We start from the raw sequence: 24,487 nt of genomic DNA on the forward strand, positions 1-24,487 counted from the left end.
TATTCAAGGTAACAACTAGCAAAATATTAAGCTTGTTGTGCTTTAAACTAAGAAAATAAAAGAAAGAGAAGTGTCACTCACCCTGGTTGGCTCTTCAGTCCTCCCATCAGCAGGAGTTGGGCAATGGTTGTCCTGGATGTTTTGGTGCCATAGGTAAACTGCTAGTCAGTGGTTAAATAGTTTAAAGATAATTTGGATTTTTGGATTATATATATAAAATAGATTTATTTTGCTCTTATCGTATCTTTTCCTCTTTTGTATTTTGGTATTTATTTTTATATGTATTTTTATATTTAATTACATTTTGTTGTTTAATAGCTTTCAGCGTCATTATCTTGTTGTGGAAATTCCACAATCTTTTTTTTATCATTGTCCTTCCTCTACATCTACACCATTGTCCTCCCTTTACTTTATTTCCGTTCTGCCTCAATTTGGCCTCAGTTTCTGGCTTTCTGTTGTAAAATATTACCTTCTGAGTATCCTGTCCTTGCTTTGTCTGTCAAAGCAATTTGTAAACTGTTTTTAAAGCTACTATGTAAATAAAGGTATCATTATTGTCAATATTATATTACATTGCTGTGAATGTAATGACTCTGGTCATTATGTATGGCAGGTAACAATGTTCCTGTGATGATGGCTCTGTATACAAACTTTGGTTGTCGTATCTTAAGTCACATCACATTAACACCTGCTAAATGAGAGAATGGAGCTAGGGATCAACTGAAGCATGCGTCACCCTGGCGTAACCCCTGTGTGCCTGGCTTTCAAAAAGGTAACCGCAAACCATCTGTGCAATTTGAGCTGTGCTCAACTTCTATTTAAATTGGGAGGGTGAAAACAGACAACCTTGCAGTGTAAAGTACTCTGAGATATTATTAAAAAAAAATGGCTGACAAATGTATTTATAAATGCTGCAGTGCTGGAAATATGGGCTGCAAGTAAATTTATTTTAGACTGAAGATTATTTTCTCTATTATGTAACATAATTGTGTCTATTAAATGGCAGACAATTGTGAAAAATGCACAATATAATTTAAAAAAAAGTCCCAGTTGACGTCTTTAAATGTCTTGTTTTGTCCAACCAACAGAAAAAAATCCCAACGATATTCAGTTCGCTATTTATGCTGAAGAAAATCATCAAATCTAGATGGATTCAACAAATGTTGCTGATTTATTTTGCTGTAGGTCGAATAAAAGATTAACTAATGTAGCTGTATTGAACATGTAATCAAACATCAAGGTTAGCTTAATATGAGAAAAGTCCTGTTAGTTATAAAAAGCAACACATCAGCCTGCATTTAGTAACCTCTCCTGCCTACGAGTACATAGTCATACAAGGAAATAGTATGTCTTTTGCATGATGACTGATAACTGGATGGAAATCCCTACTGACCACACAAACCGATATTTCACCTCGCCTGTAACTGCTGACAGACACTATTCCTGAATACTCTACGACCCTCTCAATCACTACTTCATCTCTGAAATCATTTCTCCATTCTCTTCCTCGATCAAATTGTAAATGGGTAAAAGCTCATTCGCACGCTGCGCCTGTCTCCATCAAAACACACACTGCTTCACAATAGAACGACACACACTCGTTTGTAGATGACAATATGTCGTTTATTTTCTATATTTTAAAGGTTTATTATTTACAAACAAAATAAACAAAAAAAAATCAAAAAGATTTTTTGACAAACACTGTTTGTCTGCATATTGTTGTAAGAAAGTTTACATTTATCTTTCTTTCATCTGTGTCAAGTAACCAACTGTTCTTTTAGTCTAAGCCTTGGATTACATAAATGAGCTGAACAATGACCATGTGAGTGGGGGTTAAGAGGACTGAGCAGCTCGTCGTAGCTTCTGCCCCTCTCTCCACTACGCATATCATCAGTAAACATATGAAACCTGTGGTCATCAGAACCAAATAAACATTTGGTTTGTCCTCTCTGGGCATTATTCTCAATGCTTTTTGCATCTCTTTTTTTTTTCTCAAACCAACAAAACAACAAACAAAAAGAAATATACAAATATATGTGCTGGTTTGTTGAGAGTCTCTATACTGCTAATATGTAAGCTCATTAGTTTCTGTTGTACATCACCATTAATGCCCATTCCAGTATGTTAGTTAGTGATTGGTATAGTGAAAAAAGCACATAGTTTGGGAAGCTCTCCCTCCAAAGGCAAGTATCAAAAACAGCACAAACTAACAGTGCTGCTATCCATCTTCACTGTGTACTAGTTCCTATACACTATGGCATATTCACGATTAAGCGCTCTTCATTGTAAATAGAGCAACTCCCCCTCATTTAGAACCTCATACAGGATTAGGGCAGCACAAATTCTCAGGGGGGGTATTGCTCTCTTACTAACTCATTCAACACCTAACCTAGGTGAAAGAATCTGTACCTTTTTATTAGTAAATCAGAAAGTGCAATTTAAAACAAAGACAATGACTTAGAATGTTTTGCTTTGGCCAGTTTCCTTCCACACATCAATATTCAATCCAAACATCAGTGGCTAGCTACAAAGAAAGGTATAAAGGTGCTCCAAATTTGTACAATGTCTCATTGAGCGTGATATTACTGCAAGTCTAAAGATTGCACTTTTTTTTAAACTGTACAGGACCTCATTAAATATTCTATATAGCTTGACTGACAATGTTAGAAAAAACCTGCCTCTAGAAGTTCACATTGTAAGTAAAGATACCAATTGGATAAACTGAGACATTTGGCCATCATCATTGCTTACTCCTTTCCTGTCTAAAAACACTGAGACATAGAACACAGAGAGTATAGTAAGAATGAATGCGCAGTTGTGTGCAGAAGTGCCCCCCGTACGCACCTAGCTCACACTCATAACAAAGGATGGAACATGGCTATAGTTTAGGCACAAATACTTAAGAAAGTCCATGTGAAAAGTCAATGCTTCTGTTCACACACAGATAACGTCTAGGCAGACAGACAATGAACAAAACATAATCTAACATTACATTTAACGTCAACATTTTTGAGATAGTATCTTTTTAAGTATTTGTGACAGTGCATGCTTTCATGACATTGGTGGGTTGACTGCATTGGTACACTATCGACACAATCTGTAGCGAAGACTTGTAATCTTTTAAAACGGTATCTCAGAGGGCTTAGTCACTTTGAACTGATGGGATATTTGGTTGCCATGAAAACTATGACTCTAAATAGAAATTGTATGACTGACAGTTGAATACTTCGTCACATTTGACTCACTGCAAGAAGGCCAATCTACTGTGTGCAGGGAAATGACCTGTAAGCCGTAATGGCTGGCTTATTTTAGTTGAGTCATCAAATGCTTTGGTTATTGTAAGATTAAAATATTCAAAATCGCTCTTATCCTTTTTGATAGAGTCACAATATTCTGGCTTGACCTTGCTTCCCTGCCTCAACATCAGTCCAGGTCAGTTTAGAGTACCTAAGCCCACATAATGGATTTACAGGAGACAGAAACCTTAATGCAAACCAGCAATTCTTTTTCTGACTTGCAGCAGCACAAAAGCACCTCTCGGTGAAAATGTCCCCCTGCACACTTGAGTGACTGGACACCTGACGTCTAGAGTAGAAAATGTCGTGCCAGGCTCTTCAACTACAGGAATTGTGATATGACAGCGTACAGTACAGTTATACTCAAGAAGCAGATAAGCAAGCATAGAATTTAAATTGTAGTTTTACGAAACGGTGTAATAAATAAAAAAAACAAAAGCCTCATTTCAGTCCTTGAACAATACATCTCATAAAATGATCGGTTTGACATAATATAAACCAAAGAATCACTCTTAATATGATCCTCAGGAGATTTAGGACATGAGGCAATAGAAAAGACACATTTATTCTCAGTAGGATGACTCCGAAATAAAGTTGTGTATTGTAGATAAATATTGTATATTTTCACTTGATGTGAAATCAAAACTATACTAGGACTATGAATAGTATACACAGAGAGAGAGGGATTCTTAAATGTCCTCCAATCAGGCATTTCTCAGCATCAAGTAGTGCTAGCTATTGCATTAAGGTTTGTTTATCTCTTATGAAACGTATGTATTTTGTCACTTAACCTTTTTCGCATATAGATGATATCCAGGTTCCTGATAGAAGTAAGACATTGTTATGATAGAGAATGCACCACACAGTATCTGTAAATACTAGATCTACAAAACTATTTACAGCACACATATAGGTAATCTTTATGTCACAGTCTATTGCATAATGGTGATAATCTTTAGTTTATAAATATTATAAATATACACTGAATTTTAAGCAACATTACATAACATCTCAGCCATCTGAAATTAGAAATAGAAAACAATAGCATCCATCCATATCTTTCTCCACACTCCATTCTCCTCAGAAACAAACAAAGAAAGCAGCATTTCTATTATCTATTCCCTTTGGACCCATAACACTGTCATGGTTTGTATGTGAGCCGCTGTGGGGATATAGTGGCTCAGCAGACTGTATTTTTGCCGCTAAGAGCAACATAACACTTCGTAACAGTATCTGTGTTGATTTCTGAAATGAGGGTTCAGGAAATTCAGTATGAGATTCATTTTATGAGTGTGTGCTTTTTGAGATTATTTGTCAGAGTTGCTTGCATTTATTATTCCACAGTGGTGCCAAAAGCTGCTTAATAGGAGAAGATAATTTGTCTCTTCCTCAGTGGTAAAAAAAAGAAAAATAAATAGTCATCATCAGAATCCACAATGCATTCCAGTTAAAAAAACAGAAAGCAAAAAGCAAAATTAAAAAACTTCATATATTGTATATAATTCTTTATATTTCTCAGAAAGGAAGACTCATGTTTATACTACAGCTTTTAAACTGCCTTTGCCAAATATTCTAGTTGGATTTTACACACGCGGTCACATGCACACACTGTCACACACCCATACATACAGCAGTATATATACATATATATATATATCCATAAATAGATATCTATATATAGATATATATATAACTTAAAAGAAAAGAGAGATGTATCTGTATAATATACATTCTTAAGTTTAGGGAGACAATGTGTCTAAAATATAATACAAGGGCTTGTATGTACAGGATTTCTATGAGGTTATTTTAGAAGAAAATTGGAGAGAAACAAAAATTCTGAAGTTCCTCACTTTTATCTCTTTTGTTGTATCTCCACTTTTAAAAATGAATTGAAACATATTTAAGTTTAAAAAATGAAAAGGGAAAAATGGGATCATAAATTTGATGCAAAACGCATTTTGTCTTGCTCAGTCTCTGTACTGCTCAGGACAGAATCTCTCCTAGATCCGGGGGATTCCCTGTGCTGAGTTGAGGATGATGATGCTGCTGCCGCTGCCGCTGCTGCCGCGGCGGCTGAGCGCACCGGTGGCAGCGCTCCTGATGACATCTGGCGGAATAAATTGACCCGCTGGGGCACTGTGGTGCGGATGCCACTCTGCAGATTCATCCCCTGGATCGCTGCCGCCGTTGGTGGCACGATGGAGGCCAGAGAGTCTCCTGAGGCTGGGTGTGCTCTGGGCCCCAGAGATGTGTCATGTGGCAGTGATGGTTGGGAGGCCGATAAGTGTCTAACATCTCGACTCAAGCTGCCCGACTGAAGAGCCTGTGTGCTCTTGTGGATGTCTCCCCGCTGAGGTGAGGGTACCTGCTGCTGCTGAGGCAACGGCTGCTGCGTTGCGGAGGCGGCTGTAGTCGAGGCAGCAGGCTGCTGGGCAAGCTGTTGCTGTGTGGATAGAGATGGTTGGGCAATGGGCTGCTGGATAAGTGACAGCTGGGAGGCTGTACGGGAGCCGTACTGGAAGCTCCGACCAGCCAAAGGGGTCTGCACGGGTGGACTGCACATGGCAGCCGTGAAGGAGCAGGGCGACATGATCGCTCCTTGCTGCTGGAGTGGGGTCTGTGGGTTGGTTAAGGAAGAATTGAGGTTGCCATGGGAAAGACTGGGAGCAGGGTAAACCCCCTGTGCTGCAGCGGCAGCAGCTGGCAGCATGCGGGCAGCAGAAGCATTGGCAATAGCTGAAGCACTGTAGGTCATGGGTACGGAGGACTGCTGGAGCTGATTGGTGCCAAAGGCAGTGGGGAAGGGTGGTTGGGCTGGTGAGTTAATGATGGAGTTTCCTGACATTGGTGTTGAGTTCATCCCGGTGACTGACTGCTTGCGATCCACCATCATCACCATCTCCCTGTCCTGACGAATAATCTGCTTCAATATCTCGTTCTCCTGTGTGTTGAAAACGCCGGCGTTCAGATCCTTCTGGAACTTCTGCAGCAGCAAGGAGTTCTTCTTCCCTGTTGGGGTGCAGTCAGGAGAGGTGAGCACATAAAGCCATGGCAAACTCTGGTTGCCCTAAACCACAGGAAAAGGGCAGGATTCAGGACAGTAATGATAAAGGTGCAGCTTGTATGTTTTAGTCAGAAGACGCTATTTCTTTCTTGTTCTTGTGCCAATATAGGAGGTTCATCTTCTTGATTCCATTAAATGTATAAATAAATCTGTTTCAGTCTTACAAGCTGCATCTTTTCACATCCACTAAGGTCTGTCATATTGCATTTAAACTGTGAAGGACATTGAATGGTAATGACTATGGGAAATATACGGTTTGAGAGGAGTGAAGGACACAAGGAGACAAAGATTACTGAAAGTGTGACGTGGTAGCGTAGACTGTGAAGGTGCTGATGTGGACAATGAAACAGAAGAATACTGATGAGTTGTACCCACACATCACTTACTGGACACGTTTTTTTTTAAAGCTCTAAGAATAAATTTAAAGCCACACTATTTAAATCACAATGACAAGTCTGCTAAAACACATCACAAGGACACTTGGAATACACTTTTTTTATGAATAAAGGTGACAATAAAAACAAAAAAAGAAAGCCACAAAGATGTATTCCTACCACACTACCTCGATGGATACAGATAGTAAATATAATTGTACATTAAATATCTTTATGGAAAACTAAACTTTACTCATCTTACCACAGAATGCTGGTATCTTTATAATTTAAAATTGCATGAAATTCTCTGTTCAAAATACACAATTGATCAAATCTGCAAGTTTAAATATTTAAAATACACTGTTCCTTTATAAAGCAAACAGATTTCAAAGTGTTATTCTATGCACTCTAAAGGGCATTTTGAGCCCACAGGCCTGGAAATCTTTCCCAGCCTGTCACAAGTCATGGACCGTGATAATAAAAGCTTGACAGATGGCTTCTTTAAACACCAACCACTTTTGTGGCTTTGGGAGCAAAACTGTGGTAAAATGCTAAGCGATACTAAAAGCATGAAAGACGTCTTGAAAAAGCTATTTTGTAGAAGGAACTGCTACATTTGACAATAAAAATTATAAAGATCTATTTAACATCTTTACTTGGAATAACTGCATTCAAATTTATTTAGAAGATGCGTTCCCTGTAATTACTATTGACCTTGTGTTCGACAGGCTGTGGAGCATTATAAAGAAGACAGAGTTGACTTTTAGTGTGCTGAAGGCTTTAGCCACAATCAATCATTAAGCCCTGTCCTTGAAGGCAGAACATTTCTGCACCGAGTTTACAGTTGAGCAGCATTGCTGGATGGCTTTCTCTCCTCTCAAGGCTGCCAACAAGCCATGCATTCAGCAATAACACAAGAATTTAGCAGCTGTAACAGCTGAAAATGAATTGGTGTTATGTTTGCGGCCATTTCTGAGAAATCAAGTCCTCCATTTGACGTTGTTCATTTTGACTGTGACAGTCACTACAGGGTCAGGTAGTTAAAGGGCTAAAACTAGCACCACATATAAGACTACTGTTAACTTACAAGGCTGCTTTCATTGCATTTTTAAAGGTGATGGGGTTAAACTCTGTAGATTGGAAGGACAACACATATTCATACATCTTATTCCTCCAATACCTGTGGGGATCTGAAGGTTTGCTGGTAGTTAGACACAGGGGGGTTGTTAGCATTTCAGGGCATCAGTCAGTGTGTGAAATTACATCAATTTTGAAATGAACATTATGATGTATTGCAGTGTGCTATCTGCCTTATCTGGTGTTGTTCTTGCTGCCCCTTTACATTCTTATGTCGTCTTCTTATTTCTCTCCTTCTGTAATCTCTTTGTGACATTTTATCCTCTTTCAGTTAATGGTGTGTAAAAGATAAATAGACACAAAGAGTATAACTATATCTTTTTAAACTATATATGCACTTAGATTTACACTTTCTCCAAGAAATCTGCTATTATTCCATGCTACAGCAGAGATTGTTTTTTAACCAGTAGAATCTACATATCAGTAGGTATATATGTAGTGTAAAAATTCAAAATATTACTTTAAGTCAACTTTTATGTACTTAATGTTCAGCAGCCCAAACAAAGCTTAGTATTAGGAGCAGAAGAACTTAACTATGTCTTAAGTGCTACTTAACCTACATCACAGTAAATGTCAGATTCCCCCTATTGTGCTTTAATACACATTGTTCTCATAGAAACACTGACCCTCTCTGTCCTTTAAATTGTTGTTGTTTTACAGTGGAAATCTCTACAGACAGAACTCATAATAGAGAGAGAGGAAAACAGACACTTAAAGGGTAACTTCTGTATTTTTCAACATGGTAATTTTTTCCAAGTCAAGTTTTGGATTTGGTCCAGTATTGAGTGAGAGTGCTGAATCCTGCAGCCGCGAAACAAGCTACAAAGTAATTCTGACGGCCAATTGGGCAAATAAATCTGGCCATTAAAAGTGCTTGTTTTTGCTACTGACCAGCTCAAATTGTAATTATAGGTGTCTGACATTATTATAGAAAGGACCCTACAGAGAATTAAAAAAATTCTGTACTTTTTGCTTTATCCAGTCTGTGAAATGCCTGTTGCCAAATTGCATCCAAATCAGCTAAATATTTAGCCATGACATTGAAAATCTTTTACATAACACTAAGCTATGCTCTCTGTACAACAAACTCCTCCCGGCCAAACATTACCACACTCACCTCTCCCGAGATTTCAGAACAAGACTTCTCCTTGAACAAGACTTGGTTAGACACAGCCGATCAAGCGGAAGTAACAGAAAACGATTTCTCTGACAACATTGACTATCTGAGCCGGTCAACAGCAAAAACAAGCACTTTTAATGGACATATTTTGATGGTGCACGTTCCCATAAGGATTACGTTTTAACCCACTGCTCTTGCTCAATACTGAAAAATACTAAAGCTACCCTTTAAACTTATACTGTATATTATATACTATATTCAAAATATTATATTAAATATATATTTTTCAATGAATGCTAGTGTTAATTTTGACATGTCTACAATATTCGGTTTATCTGATCTGTAAACTTTGGAGGAAAGTCTGACTATGAAACATTAAGAGAAGATTGTAAAAAATATTGTCCCCTAAAAACAAAATGAAACAAGCAAACAAATAAAAACATAAACAAAATGTAAACACCACTCATGGGTAAAGAAAGGATTTTTTTTAAACATACAAAACTTTTAAAATGGAAATAAAAATAGATCAGATATGGGTCGAATCACCATTTGATAATAATACAATTACAGTGCTGTGTTAATAATTGTCTATAATAATAATAATAATAATAATAATAATTGAATGTCTTTCCCAACGCAATAGAATCAGTGAGATTAGAGAAGAAGAAACTTCACCCATCAATATGAGAAACTGTAATACAGTAATTAACCCATATCTGAAATCTAAAACATAATTGTTGTAAAACAGTCTGAAAGCCAACTAACACACCAAACAAACAAATATAAAAACAAGCAAAACACAGACATTATAATGTTAACAAACATCATAGAAATAATGAAGGCTGAAATTGTTAAAAAATAAAATACACAAATTTTGAGATGCATTCAAGGCTTAACAGAGAAATTATACATTGCAATTTGATAAATAATTTCACCAATCTGTAATATATTGTTTCTTTTACTTCTATGAGTCACTGCAGGAAATGTTTTTCTTTATTTTGTATTATTATTTAACACATCATTAAGAAAAAAATAAACTTATTTTTCTCATTTTAGAGAAGAAATTAGTGTAAATATGTGTGAAAAAATTATTCTTCATGAATTAAATAAACTTTGGCCTTCCACATGTGGTCAGCATAACATTACTGTAGCTCTAACAATGAGATGAGATTAACTTTCTTTTGACTAGTATAAGTAAAGTGTTGATGTAATCCAAAATTATTTACACAAAAGACAGAATTCATATTTCAAGTCAGACAATCAGAAACAAACTTTTCTTTTTCTATTGGTGAAAACATGAATAAAAAAATGAAATGGAATTTCTGCATGTAAAAGTGTATGTGGCATTGCATTAGTAAAGTTTTTACTAATCTGGAGACATGATTTCATTTGTGAACACACTTTGAAAAAAGGATTCAAAAATTATATAAAAATGTCACACCAATAGAGCTGAGCATGTGTTCATAATCCAGTTGATTATTCTGTGAAAGTCTGTTACAAATAAGTAATGGCATGTAACACTGAATGAGATATCTTTTGTTTCTTTGATTGTCTTAGTTTTTGACATTTTGAATGTGTCCATCAAAACATCTGCAGGACTGGTGTGGGTGACTTGATTTAATGTGTCACTGATGCAGGAATTAAACAGTTAATGTAACCTTCAGCAAGAGGTCAAACTCTTGGAGGATCAATTTGAGACCGGATCCATTTAGCAAGCCTCTATAGGTCAATTTGTCCCTGTTCGAATATTGGAATTGGAATAAAGTGTTTACCTGATGCCTACTCGTCGGCCAGGACACTCTTGAAAACGAGATGTGCTCGTCTCAAGACGGACTCCTGGTCAAATAATTTTTAGATAGATAAAAGATAATGTCAAATGTGCAACACGTTATTGGTTTCAAAGCATGGTTACTTTTTTTCTTTCCTTTTTAGAGCAAGACAAGCATGTAACCAAATGCAGTTCATATATAGAAACGATACAACCAGCACGGATCATGACAAAGTATCTTCCCTCGTATGAGACAAAACCCCCTTCATGGTTAGTCTGAAAGGATGGATCAAATCTATATTACTCTGAGAGGTGTCAGTCAGAGTGGGCAGCTTTCATTTTCTAACATTTAGCTCTAATGAAAAGCTGGTAGCTCTCATAAAAAGGGCAAATGCAGATTTGGACTGTTGATGCCAAAGGGCATACAGTATGTTGTGAAGGGCACAAGCCATACACTTCACTACAGGGCAAATAAAGATTTATTACTTAAATTGTATGCTAGTCCCAAAGGAAAACAATGCAACCTTGTCTCCTGTGAATTACGCTCATATGCAACTACTTCACAGTTAGTGTTCAGTTCCAATGCAAGAAGTAGTGTGACATTCGTAAAGCAAAGAGGGGGTGTTAACGTCCACGTGGATGGAAGAACAAAGCTGGAGAAGGTTTGCGTCCCGTATTGAATCAGTGTTTTCATTTGTAAAACTTTAAGCATGCTTTCCCTAAACTCAATCAAGTAGTTTTATTTGCTTTACCCTAACCATACCTTAACCATGCTTCAGTTGCCATGAGCACAATTTAAAAACTAAACATCTAGCAGATTTGCTTAACATTAACTTTTGCAGATGTGGTTTGTATAAATTTTGGTGTTTTGCAGACATGTTCTGTCAGATATTTTAAAATAATCCAGGCACCGTTTCCACCCTCAAAAAATAGTCGTATCTGAACGTAATTCTGAGGAGAAAAGGTTGTCTCAACAATGACACACATCTGTTGTCGGATTCTTATTAACTCTGAGTGACCTAGTGTTAATTGCTTGTTGTCGACTTCCCTGACACTACAGTATTTCAATGATCAATTCAATATTGATGTGCCTGTGTCAAACAAAATAATACACAAAAACAAAGCCATGACAAAGAAAAACAACAATAACAGATAGAAAAGTAGATACAGACTGCAAGCTTAACCACTGATATGAGACAACACTGGCACACTGTCATTATGCAAATTCTACTTGTCTACTGTATTCAGGTGATTTTGTTTCTGGTTAATATAAAAGGGAACCAAATGATAAAACATTATGGTTACTCATTACTCTAGCATTATTGGCAGGTATAAAAGTTTGTTGACAAGAAGGCAGCTTTAAAAGGTAAAGGTGTCTCTAATTTATGATAATGAGCTGCTTGGATTGTCTGTGTAGCAGCCATAAAAGCTAATGATATGATCCATAAATTGTTTCAGAAGTGCTTTATTTAACAAATTCAATTTCTTTCTTTATTAAATTGTTATGGGCTGCATGAAAATGTTCATTTTATTCACTACCAGTTACCTGTTGCTTTAATAGCAAATGCTATTTACTTGGAGAGCATCCACCTGCAAGTTTTTACAAAAAAACTAAATAATTAGTTTGATAAATTATCTTTACTGTCTGCTGATTCAGTTACAAGTAAGTCTGGTGGGGGATGCTATTAACACATATATCTATAGCTATAGAGACTTTGCAGTGACCTTTTTTAACAGTATTTTTTTTTCAATATGCCCCTTAGCATTTCAGTAATCACATGGTGGTGTATCCTCCTGACTTCTATTGCTTATTGTTTATTTTGCCACCTCCGAGTGATCTGTCCATAAGTTTATTAAATAATGGAAGAGATTTGTTATCTAGTTGTATCTAGCATACTAAATACACTAGTCAAACTTTGGCTGTTGTCAGAAAATTCGTAGCACATTGACATTCAGATTGCCACACAAATTGTGCCGGTAAGGTATAAGAATTGAACCTGTGCTGTTCACATGCGTTTATACGTTACAGTGTACCTGCCAGTTTAAAGTTTTGACAATTTGTCATCTGATTTTCAAATAAACAGGGGTTACGTAAGACCTAAAAACATGTACAGTACTATGTGAGACATCAACACATGGAGAAAATAGCCCTTATTATACACTTAAAGTATACTCACTATACACACTGAATGTCCATATGAAATGTAACATAGTGTGCCTAAATGTTTCTCACTGTGAAATGTGCTGAATTTGTATTAGTCATATATAAAAAGGTAATAAAAAGAGACCATTATCATTTCAAAAAGATACAAATAATGTACTAATGCAGCAAAACATAAGCAAAGACAAAGACATATGTTCTACTTCTGTCAGTTACAAAACACTTTCATATTATCTTCTGCAATTTTTTGTAATGTGCCAGTTCCAATCAAAGTATTAGAGCAGACCGTTAAAAGAGGAGTGGGAAAATGTGCAACATAACGATCAATTCAACCAATTATTGCCCTGTTTGCATAACATACATGTGCCCCTTTTTTTAAACTGTAACAAATCCATGTGTGTCGAAATCATTATCACTTATTCTATTTCAACTACGTCAAGGCCAAGTTATTCTATAAATGTTGCTCTATCAGACAGTGAAAATAAGGAAGCATTGTTGGTGATGAGGGTATAGCTAAATGAAACTATACAGGGTCCTGCCTGTTTGCAAACTGGGCTGGACCTGATGGATGTGGGGATGTTAGAGCCTGAAACAACTCCCTGATCTCACCTGGCCCTGCTCTTATTTTCTTTTTTACAGGGTCTGGTTGATTTTGATATATGGGGTGGGGTGCTGCTCATACCCAGGAGTGTAGATGAGTGGAAAGAGGGCCAGACACACATGCATGTGAGGTTAGCTTCCATCCACTCGCTGGCATCCAGCGGGGGGGTCAACACCAAACCAACGAGGGGGCGAACTGACTCCCTCCCGGACAGCGACATGCACTGCCTTCCAGTTAATCCAACCACAAAACGCTACTTTGGTTCTTTAGAAGGATTAATGCTGGTTACAACAAATTTGATTTAATGTTATTTAAGACAAATAGACGAGAAGTAAAAAAAAATATAGCATACAGGTCATGCAGCACAAGATGGCAGACACAATGCTTTTATGAAGAAAGAAGGCAAACGAATACTGATAAAGACAAGACAACAAGGCACGATGACAGGCAAGAGATTCGACCAATCATACAGGACAAGAATTAGATGTAGGCAGGTCTTACCAATGCGGTCCAATCGATCAATGGCAACCGTTTCGAAAGCTCGTCGCATCATGGGGTACTCTTCAAGCACCTCATTGAAGTGGTCAACAGAGAGGGAGAAGAGTCGACAGTAGGTGTCTGCACGCACACTCGCAGTTCGTCTGCCCTTGGTAAGCAGACAGATCTCTGTAGGGACAGAGACAAAAGGAAAAGAAAAAATGTGGACACATTAAGAAACATTAAAAGAAGTGCAGAGTACAGAAGGACATAAAGGAAATTTTACCAGTAATTACAATACAGAGATTACCATATAGATGAACCTTGAGTACAAAAGGAACAGAAGCAGAAGCTAATGTGAATGTAAATAAAATGAGAAGCCCATCAGCGGTGCTGTCACTTGCATTATACTAAGATAATTCATCATCCAGCAGAGAGCTAATGGTCCCATAATATGATACAGTAGTCAGCTTTACTCCAGGCATCACTGCATCAATGCATGAGTTCACAGATGTAATGTATAACCGAACAGCAGGTATGGTTACATAGCATTCCTGTATTTCTGGTCAGTCACTGGTTTCTCAGAGATGTGAAGAGAACACGTTGCTTTGTGTCACGTTCAGAACAATCATCACAACTCCCGACCCTCCCCTCACATCACATAACAATGCAGCATACATCTTGTTTTTCAGTTTGTCTATGCGCTTAGCTACATTTACCTTTGATTACAAAAGACAGACTGTACTCAAAGACACCTGCCTGAAATATACACATGTATGAATGGGATAATGATCGATATGATTAAAAATCTCTAAAAGTAGTATAGTTTTCATTATCGTCATCAGTAGTAGATGAAGCACTCAGATCTATACTATACTCAGAGAGTATATTTATAGCAAAATTTAAATGAAAAATGCCCCTGTGACTGATATATTATTATGTGTTATGCATCAATGCATAAGTAGCATTTTAATGGCTGGTTGAGCTGGAGTTATTTTTAACTACTCTATATACTGCTAGGTAGCTTAGCCCAGTGGTTCCCAACCTTGGGGTGGGGCCCTTGCAAAGGGTCACAAGATAAATCTGAGGTGTCATGAGCTGATTAATGAGGCAGAAAAAGAGGAAAAACAAGGATACACATCGGCTACCCAAATGTTGTATCATTTTTAAAGATATTTCTAATCTTTGCTTATTTTACCAATAAATGACACCATCTGAGAAGTTCCGAGGGATATATTTCTTAGGCTGTCAACTGTTAAGAACCATTTTAGCAATGTATTGTATATTATCAGTATATTATCATATCATTTTTTTTTTTTTAAATGAAAAATCTTAATCTGTAAAGTAACTAGTGTTTATAGCTGTCAGATACACGTAGTGGCATAAAAAGTACAATATTTCCCTCAGAAATCTAGTGGAGTAGTAAATTAAGTAAAATGTTGGATACAATGAAAATACTAATAAGTAAAGTATCTTAAAGTTGTTCTTAAGTATAGTGCTTGAGTAAATGTACTTAGTTACTTTCCAACACTTATTGGCATTATCAATCCACCACACACAGGACTGGGCACAGTGCTCTGATAAGGCTGACATTTTGGCTCTTAGATTTCCAAGCCGAAATTAGTCAGCAGGGTTTGTGATCTGAACGAGGCTTGAGAGGGGAAAAAAAAGAGAATCTACCCAAGTTTATGGACCCCACTTTGATTCTACATGCAATCAGTCGACAAAATTAAGAGGATCTGAAATATGTCAGAACATTTTCTCTTAGTAGGGTGCTTATTATTGCTAATACTCATTAGTACTGAAATCTTCTGAATAGCAATTACATGATTGCAAACAGAACTCATGTTGAGAGAAAAAGGTCACGCTTTTGATTCGGCCTAAAATTTTAATGACCGAAAGAGATGTTTCACTTCTGATGTGAACAACAACAGACTAAAATCCAGTTTTTAATAATACTAGACGAGATGATTTCACACAACATGTGTTAGGAAATGTATTCTCAGATGGAATATTCACTGTCTGTAAAGGAAATCAATCTATATTTCCTCACCTGTGCATCATATTTAGCAAGAAGTAAATAAATGATTGTGTGCTACTGTAGATGATATTTAAAGGTAACACCTGACATTCACCGCACCTGATCTCCTCAGTGTTCCCATGAGTCAGTGACACGAGGCAGAAAGTGCACAATCTATCCATCTGCCCCCTATTCATTAATCCTACATTTTTTCTTCTATTTATCTTTCACTACATGTCTTATTAGTATTAACTTCCACTTGGTTTTTGTTCAGTCCTGTTCACCCGCCAACACCGCTTAACCTCCACCCACATTTGCACTTCTGTCCAATCTACAGCACAATTTCCATCTTCATTAAATCGTTAAATGTTAACTTGTCATGGTGTGATCTCTCTTGGCAATGCCATGAGCTGTCATGAAAATAGAGCACAGAGTGTGCAAGGTGCGAGAGCAACACTCTCAAGCTGTGGGTGTGAATAAGGTGTTAAGGCTGTTATAATGGAAAAGCTCCCTTTAAGTGGTACCAATGTTAACACAAGAAGATACACAGAGAAAAGTAGACAGGGAGAGAAAGAAAAATAAGTCATTTCACAGAGAGGGAGAAACAGAGGCAGACGAAGCTTGCGTGATTCACTGTGTGACTACCTGCAGAGGTAAAAGTGTTGCTTGACAGTGAGCACCCTGTAGCTCGGGTCTAGAAAGGTGGATGTTTGGATGAGCTGAAAACAACTGATGCCCCTTAAATTACTGCCTGCCATGGCACTAAATTTGGACTGATTCCATACACCGTTTTAAAACTAGTTAAAATTAAGTTCTTTTCCCTCAAGCACCAGAGGCTTCTATTACTGTTTTGTCATTTCAGTTCATACTTGAATCATTCCCTAATATAACCAATACAGTCAAATTATTAGTTAGAACAAAGAACCAAGGTAAGCTACTGTAAAGCATCTGCTGTTCTTTGTAATTGACAAGCAGAACATGCCACACTATGAAAAATACAAACGTATTTTAAAAAACAAAAACAAATTTGAAAGGAATCGTTTGATATTTTAGGAGATACAATCATTTGCTTTCTTGCTGAGAAGATTTATACCCCTCTCATGTTTGTACGTTAAATACTAAGCAAAACGAGAGGATGGTTAGCTTAGCTTAGTATAAATATTGGCAGCAGGGGAAAACAGCTACACAGAAAATGTAAAAGCAAGTTGTGGTTGTACAGGGGTTTATGTGCTGAACTCATCATCGTGAGGTAGCTAGGCAGCCAGCAAAGATGCCAGCGCAACATTTTGCTTTTACACTTCAGTTTATGTACGAATTGAACAAACATGTGAATTAGTGAGTTTTACCTTTGGACAGAGCCCAGCTAGCAGTTTCCTCTTACATCCAATCACTAAGCTGCTAACCGTCTTCTAGTTCATTTGTATAGCACTTTTCATACAAGCAGAATGTAACACAAAGGATTCGAGATTATAAAGTCTTCATAGTCAATCAGTGATCAAACTGGGATCACTATAAATGAATGAATCATTACAACCAACTTTCTTGTTCCAACATACAAAAAACAGGACCCCTAAAACCCATTTAAGGCCCCCTGTTGGTCCCCGGACCCCAGTTTGAAAACTGTTCTAGTTCTAACTTCATTTTTGGTATAAAAACATGACGTGAGAGTCACTTTTTCACGTGTTCATCAAACTCTCAACAAAGAAGTGAATAAGCATATTTCTCAAAAGGTCAGTTCTTTAAATTGTACAATGAAGAATTTGGACCTACAAGTAGGATTCACTGTTAAGCAACAAGGATGAGAACTCTAGCCAGAGTCCCACCAGTGAATACAACCCAGAAATACAATACCTGGAATCAAACCTCACGTGTACAGTTGATTCTCAGAAAACGACAGTGAGGCAGACAATTTTTCCTCAGCTTTGATTCTGCTGTCAGGTAGCCGCACCACCACATAACTGAATTTGACCAGCAGTAGAATGATGGCGCAAGCAACAGTGGGAGACTTGTTTCTATTTTTTGCGTTCCTTTTTTGGAATAGCACTTTCAAACTGTGCTAATTCATTGTGTCAGACTACACTGAACTCCAGTTGTGAGTGATTGCTTGAGAACATGAAAGCAACACGCTGACAATTAGCTGACAGGGAGCTGGAAAGTGTATTTTTAGGCTGTGCTTATGTCCACAGTTTTAACTCTTTATACATACTATATCATGACAACAGATGTTCAGCTATACACCTGCTTTCTTTCAAAATGTAAATATCTAAGTGTCACTGCTAAGGGTGTGGCAGTATACAACACAGAATGAGCTCATCCAAGTAGTCAATGAAGACAGAAAGAGAAATTGATGAGTTTCTTGAAGATAATAGTGGCCCATGGCTCCCAAAACTGACTCTTATGATGTAGGTTGGACTCCTGAAGTACTTACAATGGAAACTTTACCCTCCCCTGTCCCTGTTAATAGACATATATTTTAAAATGCTTTCTAAGGGAAACAATAGCACTGTTACCTTAAAGACTTGAAAGTGTGTGTATTCCACAGTGTTTTTGTGTGTGTAAGTCAAGGCCCTGTTAACACTTCACATGATGCGGTTTGACACGTGTCTGTTGCCTTGCCACAAAGCATCACCGTTGACCCCAGGAGCATTGTGGATAATTTGCCATCACTTCATGTGTCACATACTCTCATGGCAACCATCTCCTTTTCCCCTTCTTCCCCCATGGCTGGGACTAAGGAGAGAGGGAGTCCCAAATGACTAAGACTTCCAAGCCCAATAGGGATTTTCATCCTCCGACATTGTCCTAGCATTATACTCTATTAGTCCCTAAGCCTCAGAATGACTTCACTACAGAGCTGTGTGGTACCAATATGTAATCCCATTCATGGAGGCCCAGGAGCGATTACTATGATACCTTTTTAGCATGCAGGCGTGGCATTGACCATGGTTGGAGGTGCTTTGTGACCTACTGTCCTCATAGATGTCCTGCTCATTACTATGCTAATAGTTTCCTGTGGCTGAATTTCGGTTTTGTAACTCACTCGCCCTCCCTCTGTTTCTGTCTCAGTCCCTCTCACTTATCCTCTTTCTGGCCATGGTTTGGCCTGGTTGTAAGGGGAGTGTGAATCATCGGAGAAAAGGGAAAAGAGTGAGGTGCCTAGCACAGCCAGCTGCTCCCAACTTAGGGATCATCTACTAATGCTATACAAATGGGTAAAAATACCAGCTGGGCACAAGGCAACAGCAGGTGGCCGGGCACCGACAGTACACAGCAAAAAGAGCAATACACCCTTTATTGTTTGGAGAGACATAACAAATATCCTTTAATTAAAAGATTAAATGATTCATTAAATGGGAACATCTACTGTATGTTCTCCATGTTGCCTGTATGTTTTTTTCCCCTTTTCATTAAGCTGATTTTAGATGCAGATCTTTCACTGTAAACTCTCCTCCAGCTTCCTGCACTACTAATTGCACTGATGAACTCCTTTGTAGTCTGCTGAATCAATATGTACTGAGCTGTTGGGAAACTCGAACAGAATGAGAACACACCAGACAGCAAACACAAAAAAAATGAGTTAATATTTTGTGGTACCAAATAACCTTCGGAATGTTTTAGACAAAGCTTGATAAAGATAATCCAAAAATCCCTGAAAAGCACTAACTGTCTAGCTTTCCAGAGGTCAGTTTTCAGGGCAGCAGTTTGTTGAGACTTGTGTTAGTTAACTGTCTAGCTCTTTATCTCCTGCACGAAGCCAAGCTATTAGCCCATTTTTACTACATCCCTCCATTACACTCCAACTCATATGATTACTCAATGAATCAATTAGTCAATTGACAGAAAACCAGTTGTTTTGACAACTGATAAAGGAAGGAGGTTGAGGTGCATGAAGCCTGTTCGTGTCCTGTGTGAAACCTAAAGTTGGAGTATTTTAACTTACGAACGTAACATACTTAAATTATGTCACGTACATAATGTGTACATACTACATACATACATAACTACATAACCCAAACCATAATCTTTCCTAAACCTAACCAAATTGCGACTATTCGAGTGACAATGAAGGTCTGGATCAACAAAGGTCCGTTATGCCTGTTGCCCGATCTCTCGAAAACATTATATATCATGTTCTGACGAGGCATTGGCAGTTTACCTATTCAGTCGTTTAGTATTATTCTTTGAGACGATTTCAAGATACATTGACAAACATTTGTTGTTTCCAGCTTAAAAAATTGTGAGGTTTTGCTGTTTTTCTTGTTCATATGATAGTAAACTAAAGTTAAACTTTGTTTTTAACTTGTTGACCACTTGGGGGCAGCGGAAACAAGTTGTAAACACAACAGTAACATATCATCACCTTTTAAGTTGAAGCACACTTATTATCTAACAGTTGCTTATTTAGACATCCTGTTATGAAGCAACATTATCATGTAGTCATTCGTCTGGCTGCCTGATAAAAACATCTTTCTTTTCACTCTTTTAGTTCTGTTATTGGTCTATACCAACTCCTGAGGGAAATATCTGGCTCTTTAGCTGCTAAAGGTTCCACCTTGTTTATCAACTAGTCTCGAACTGTGTCTGTCTGCTGTTTAGTGCTGAGCAGGTAGTACACAGTGGGCTTTTAGAGCTTTCTCAGTGAAAACAGCTTCCTGCTGTGGCCAAAAACTCTTTTATGAGAGTGGTGGGTGTATGGAAACAGTAAAGTTGTGAGCCAGATAAATAAAAAATGATCTGAAAGTATATAAGTAGTAGTATAGTAGTATAAAGCTCCATAAAGTTGAAGGCAGATTTCACATTGTCACACTGTCATTTGATACATATTTATTACAAAAATTGGGATTATACACACTTCAATTTAATCACATGTTAGAGTCACCAGAAAGAGTCACCAGGTATTGTACAAGACTTAAAGATTTAGCTTTCTAAAAGTCTTGGTCTCTTTTTGTATGTGCTCTGTCAAAAACTATACTCAGCATAGACAGTATAATTGTTATAACAAAGATCTTGAACTGCTGATTTTGAATGATAATATACACGATATACAAGCCCACCACTGTTCAGTCTACTTAGAACCATGACTATTTCTTTTCATTCTCTAACTGGAAACAAAAGCCAATTAAACTCCCACAGTTTCTTTTCTTTTTGTCTGAAACAGTTTGATAAATGCACTCACACTAATTTTTTCCCCTAACATTTGAGCTTAGTGTAACATATGTGCCACAATGATTCTTTAGCAGAATATCTCTGGAGTTGCAGCCCCAGAGGATTAATTGTTTGAATGCTACTGCCACATCTCTTACTATATGACATGTCCACTCTATGCAGAATTTACAATGCCCCATGTCCTCTGGCAATCCCATATTTAAAGCCAGCAGCTTTGCACGCTGAGTGGCATGACAGCAATCCTGTGGTTTGTACAAGCAGGAAAAAAGATGACCAATTTCTTTTTTGATTCACTGCCTTCCTCAGCCCGCCTGTGAGACATGAACTGCATTCAGTAGTCACACCAAAGCGAAGGTATTCTTAGACTCCTCAGCCTGCTTCCATAGTGGGGATGAACTCATGAGATAAAATATGCAAGAACCTCTAAAATAGGAAACTTTGCTTTGCTTTCACATTGACAAAACCCACTGGCAGACGTTGTCGTGTCTGGGTAAACAATGTGCAATGAAATTACATTTGACTTCTAAAAAATTAATGATATGTGTAATGTTTTGGAGAGGTAATGGGAGTTGGGCCAAGAAAAAGATAGTTGGAAGACAGAGAATGAAAACACAGCAGAGAACAGACGGAGAGAATAGCTCCTGATTTTACACAGAAGGAACAACTAGCTGCTCTTGTCTGTGCCAAGTATACGCAGCAGGAACGTATGGAGGGGGAGAAGAGTTCATCCATGTGTATTGTGTGTGTGTGTTAGGGTGAGAAGGGTGGGGGAGGAACCTCTGTGTGTCCTAAGGGATGCCTGATCCACGCCTTGGCCTACTCCAACAACCAGATGAGAGGTTATGTAACTGCAGAAACTGACTAACGTCCAACACTGGTTAATGAGAATCTACATCTACAATAACTTAACTTCAAACAGTATCAAACGCAAGACCTCAGGCTAGACTCATGTCTCAATATATTACCGCATGAACATACTGCAGGAATGCATGTGTGACTGTAGACTGTAGACTGAGTATGATGTTCTCGCATGGCAGTACCAACATGAATAATTCATGTTCGCATTTTGTAGTGGAATTTATAGAAAAATGTATAAAAATTTAATTACAGAATGTTACGTTTTAGTTCTTACCTCCAAAGTAGGATCCATCAGTCAGCTTCATCTCCTTGTTGAACTTGGTTATGACGCTTGCCACACCATGTTGAATGAAGTACATCTTCTTCCCGACGGTGCCTTCTCGGATAATGTAGTCGTTGGGCTGGAAGACCTCAAACTTCAACTTGCTCAGCATCCCCGTCACAAAGTTGGGGTCCGCGTTGGCAAACAAAGGCATGGTGGCCACAAGCTTACGGCAGTTGAAGTTGACAATTTCCTGGTGGAGAAAAACAGATGAGATCACGCCATAAATAATTCAGTAATTTCCACCTACAATTTGAGAAATGAGCGTCAGTTAGGAAGTCTGACACAAAACACCACCACAAATCCTTCATCTGTGCTACTTTTATCTGAGGGCATAAATGAATTGGATGCGTATTGCTGCTTTATCCCTAATACTTCTAAAGCACTTCCCATCACTCCTGAGAAGAAACTTTTTGGCACACGAGTCAGATCCTGATGAGTTTGCCCTCTGGTGCCGGCTGCGGGCCATCTCTCTGGTCTCATCCTGTCCCCTCAGACCCAGCAGGAGATTAGGAGCTTGTTGTCTGTTTACCCATACATCTCTGTTGCTGTGCAGATGGAAAGCCGGGGCACTTGGCATCTGTGGTGGCGTGTTGTTGACCCCCCATGAGGGATAACTCTCCTCCAGTGACAACAGGACATTGACAGAGAGATAACCAATCTCTGGGATACTCGCTAGCTCGACGAGGGTGATGCAAAGACATGTTAGCTCAGCCTCAGATGCCGGTGTCAGCTAATGCCACAGGCCCTGACCTCAATCATGCACCAGAACTAATGAATTAGAGAGTAAGCAATTTTCATGCCCAGCCAGGAGTCCTCTTGGGGAAACAATCTTTGGCTATGCCTATTTAAAGATTTGTCATATGGCGGAGAATAAGAGGCAGCGAGACAGAGAAAAGGGAAGAGGGGTTTGGAGGGGACAGAGAACAGCAAAACAGATTCTCTGTCCCCTCCCCATTAATGACAAACTGCATATATTTGACTGATTGTTTTTTATATTTGCAAGACTTGTGATAAATGACTTGCCAGAATCAGTTGAAGTACACTTGGACTGATTTCATGGCCCTGCTTTGGCCCAAAGTTAGTCTGAGTACTGCTAAGTGGAGCTGATTTTGATCCTAAATTGAACCTATAAGTCGGCACCTACAAAATTTTGCTGGAACACAATGTGCCGACACTCAGAGGTAATCAGCTCGAAATCAGGTACCTCAGTCCCAGTCAGTCTACATATAATGGCTCTGCCTTGAAGCTGCATTAATTGATTTATGACAGCTATATAGCTAGAGACTAATATACAGGCTAGGGATGCAGAGATTGAAAAACAAACTCCAGTGCCCCGTCCTTTATCTCTCCAAACTCCAAGGTGCCACACTGACAAATTGAGACGCATCTAATTGAGTAAGCTGTAATTTATTATTTTTTGTATGCAAGTGTAAGTGTGCAGTTGCTTTTAGTCTAATTAGATTTAAATAGGAGTTGGCAAAAGCAAGGTCGTTTAGATAGGTGGCATTGGCCCTTGCATGAAGGTTGGCATTAGTCATCTAGCTTTCTAAGAGGATGGTCTAAGACCCGAAGAACCTGGATAAAACCTGGAAATAACAACAGCTGGATAGCTAGCAGATCTTTGGTAAAAGGGGGCAGTACAGTTGCTTTCTTTCACATTCCAAAATTATGACCAAATTATAATGGACGATCAGACAAAAACCTTCCTTTTTAGAGACTAGGGAATAAATAGGCCGCATACCTGACATAGGGAGAAGGCAATCATTGCACTCCATAGAGTTAACGGTACTGTTGTAACAGTTACCAGATTAAAAGTGTGAGCCTGACCAAAAGTTGTTTGGTTAGCTGTATGAACTAGGTTCTTGTTTTTTACATATTCCAGTGTGGTGGACTGAAGTCAGCAAAAATTGGGGGGAAAGTAGCAAAACCACAGTATCTGGAATCAGAAGCATAACAGAAGACAAATGAAACTTTATTTTCGCCTGCATTACCATTTCATGTCTGGAAATGGGTTTTCATACAGGAAACAGGACTGCCTTACTGGAAAATAGTTGACAGTGTAGAAAATGAAATTTACAGACAATTACATGTTCTGTGTCTGAATTAACTCTCTACATTAT

General features: G+C 38.1%; 1 protein-coding gene across 1 annotated transcript in view; it reads right to left on the reverse strand.

The window, feature by feature from the left end:
* Positions 1-1,629: 1,629 nt before the first annotated feature.
* Positions 1,630-24,487, reverse strand: part of LOC118332986 (potassium/sodium hyperpolarization-activated cyclic nucleotide-gated channel 1) — a 71,472-nt gene continuing 48,614 nt past the window's right edge. Inside the window, exons 6-8 of the mRNA XM_035668457.1 lie at positions 22,317-22,557; positions 14,023-14,187; positions 1,630-6,305 (exon numbers count right to left, since the gene is read on the reverse strand). Of these exons, the coding sequence (XP_035524350.1) occupies positions 5,230-6,305; positions 14,023-14,187; positions 22,317-22,557 (1,482 nt within the window). The 3' untranslated portion in view covers positions 1,630-5,229. The remainder of the gene's footprint in view (positions 6,306-14,022; positions 14,188-22,316; positions 22,558-24,487) is intronic.

Source organism: Morone saxatilis, unplaced genomic scaffold (genome assembly GCF_004916995.1).
Source record: "Morone saxatilis isolate NCDOM2014 unplaced genomic scaffold, NCSU_SB_2.0 Contig21, whole genome shotgun sequence".
Taxonomy (NCBI): domain Eukaryota; kingdom Metazoa; phylum Chordata; class Actinopteri; family Moronidae; genus Morone; species Morone saxatilis.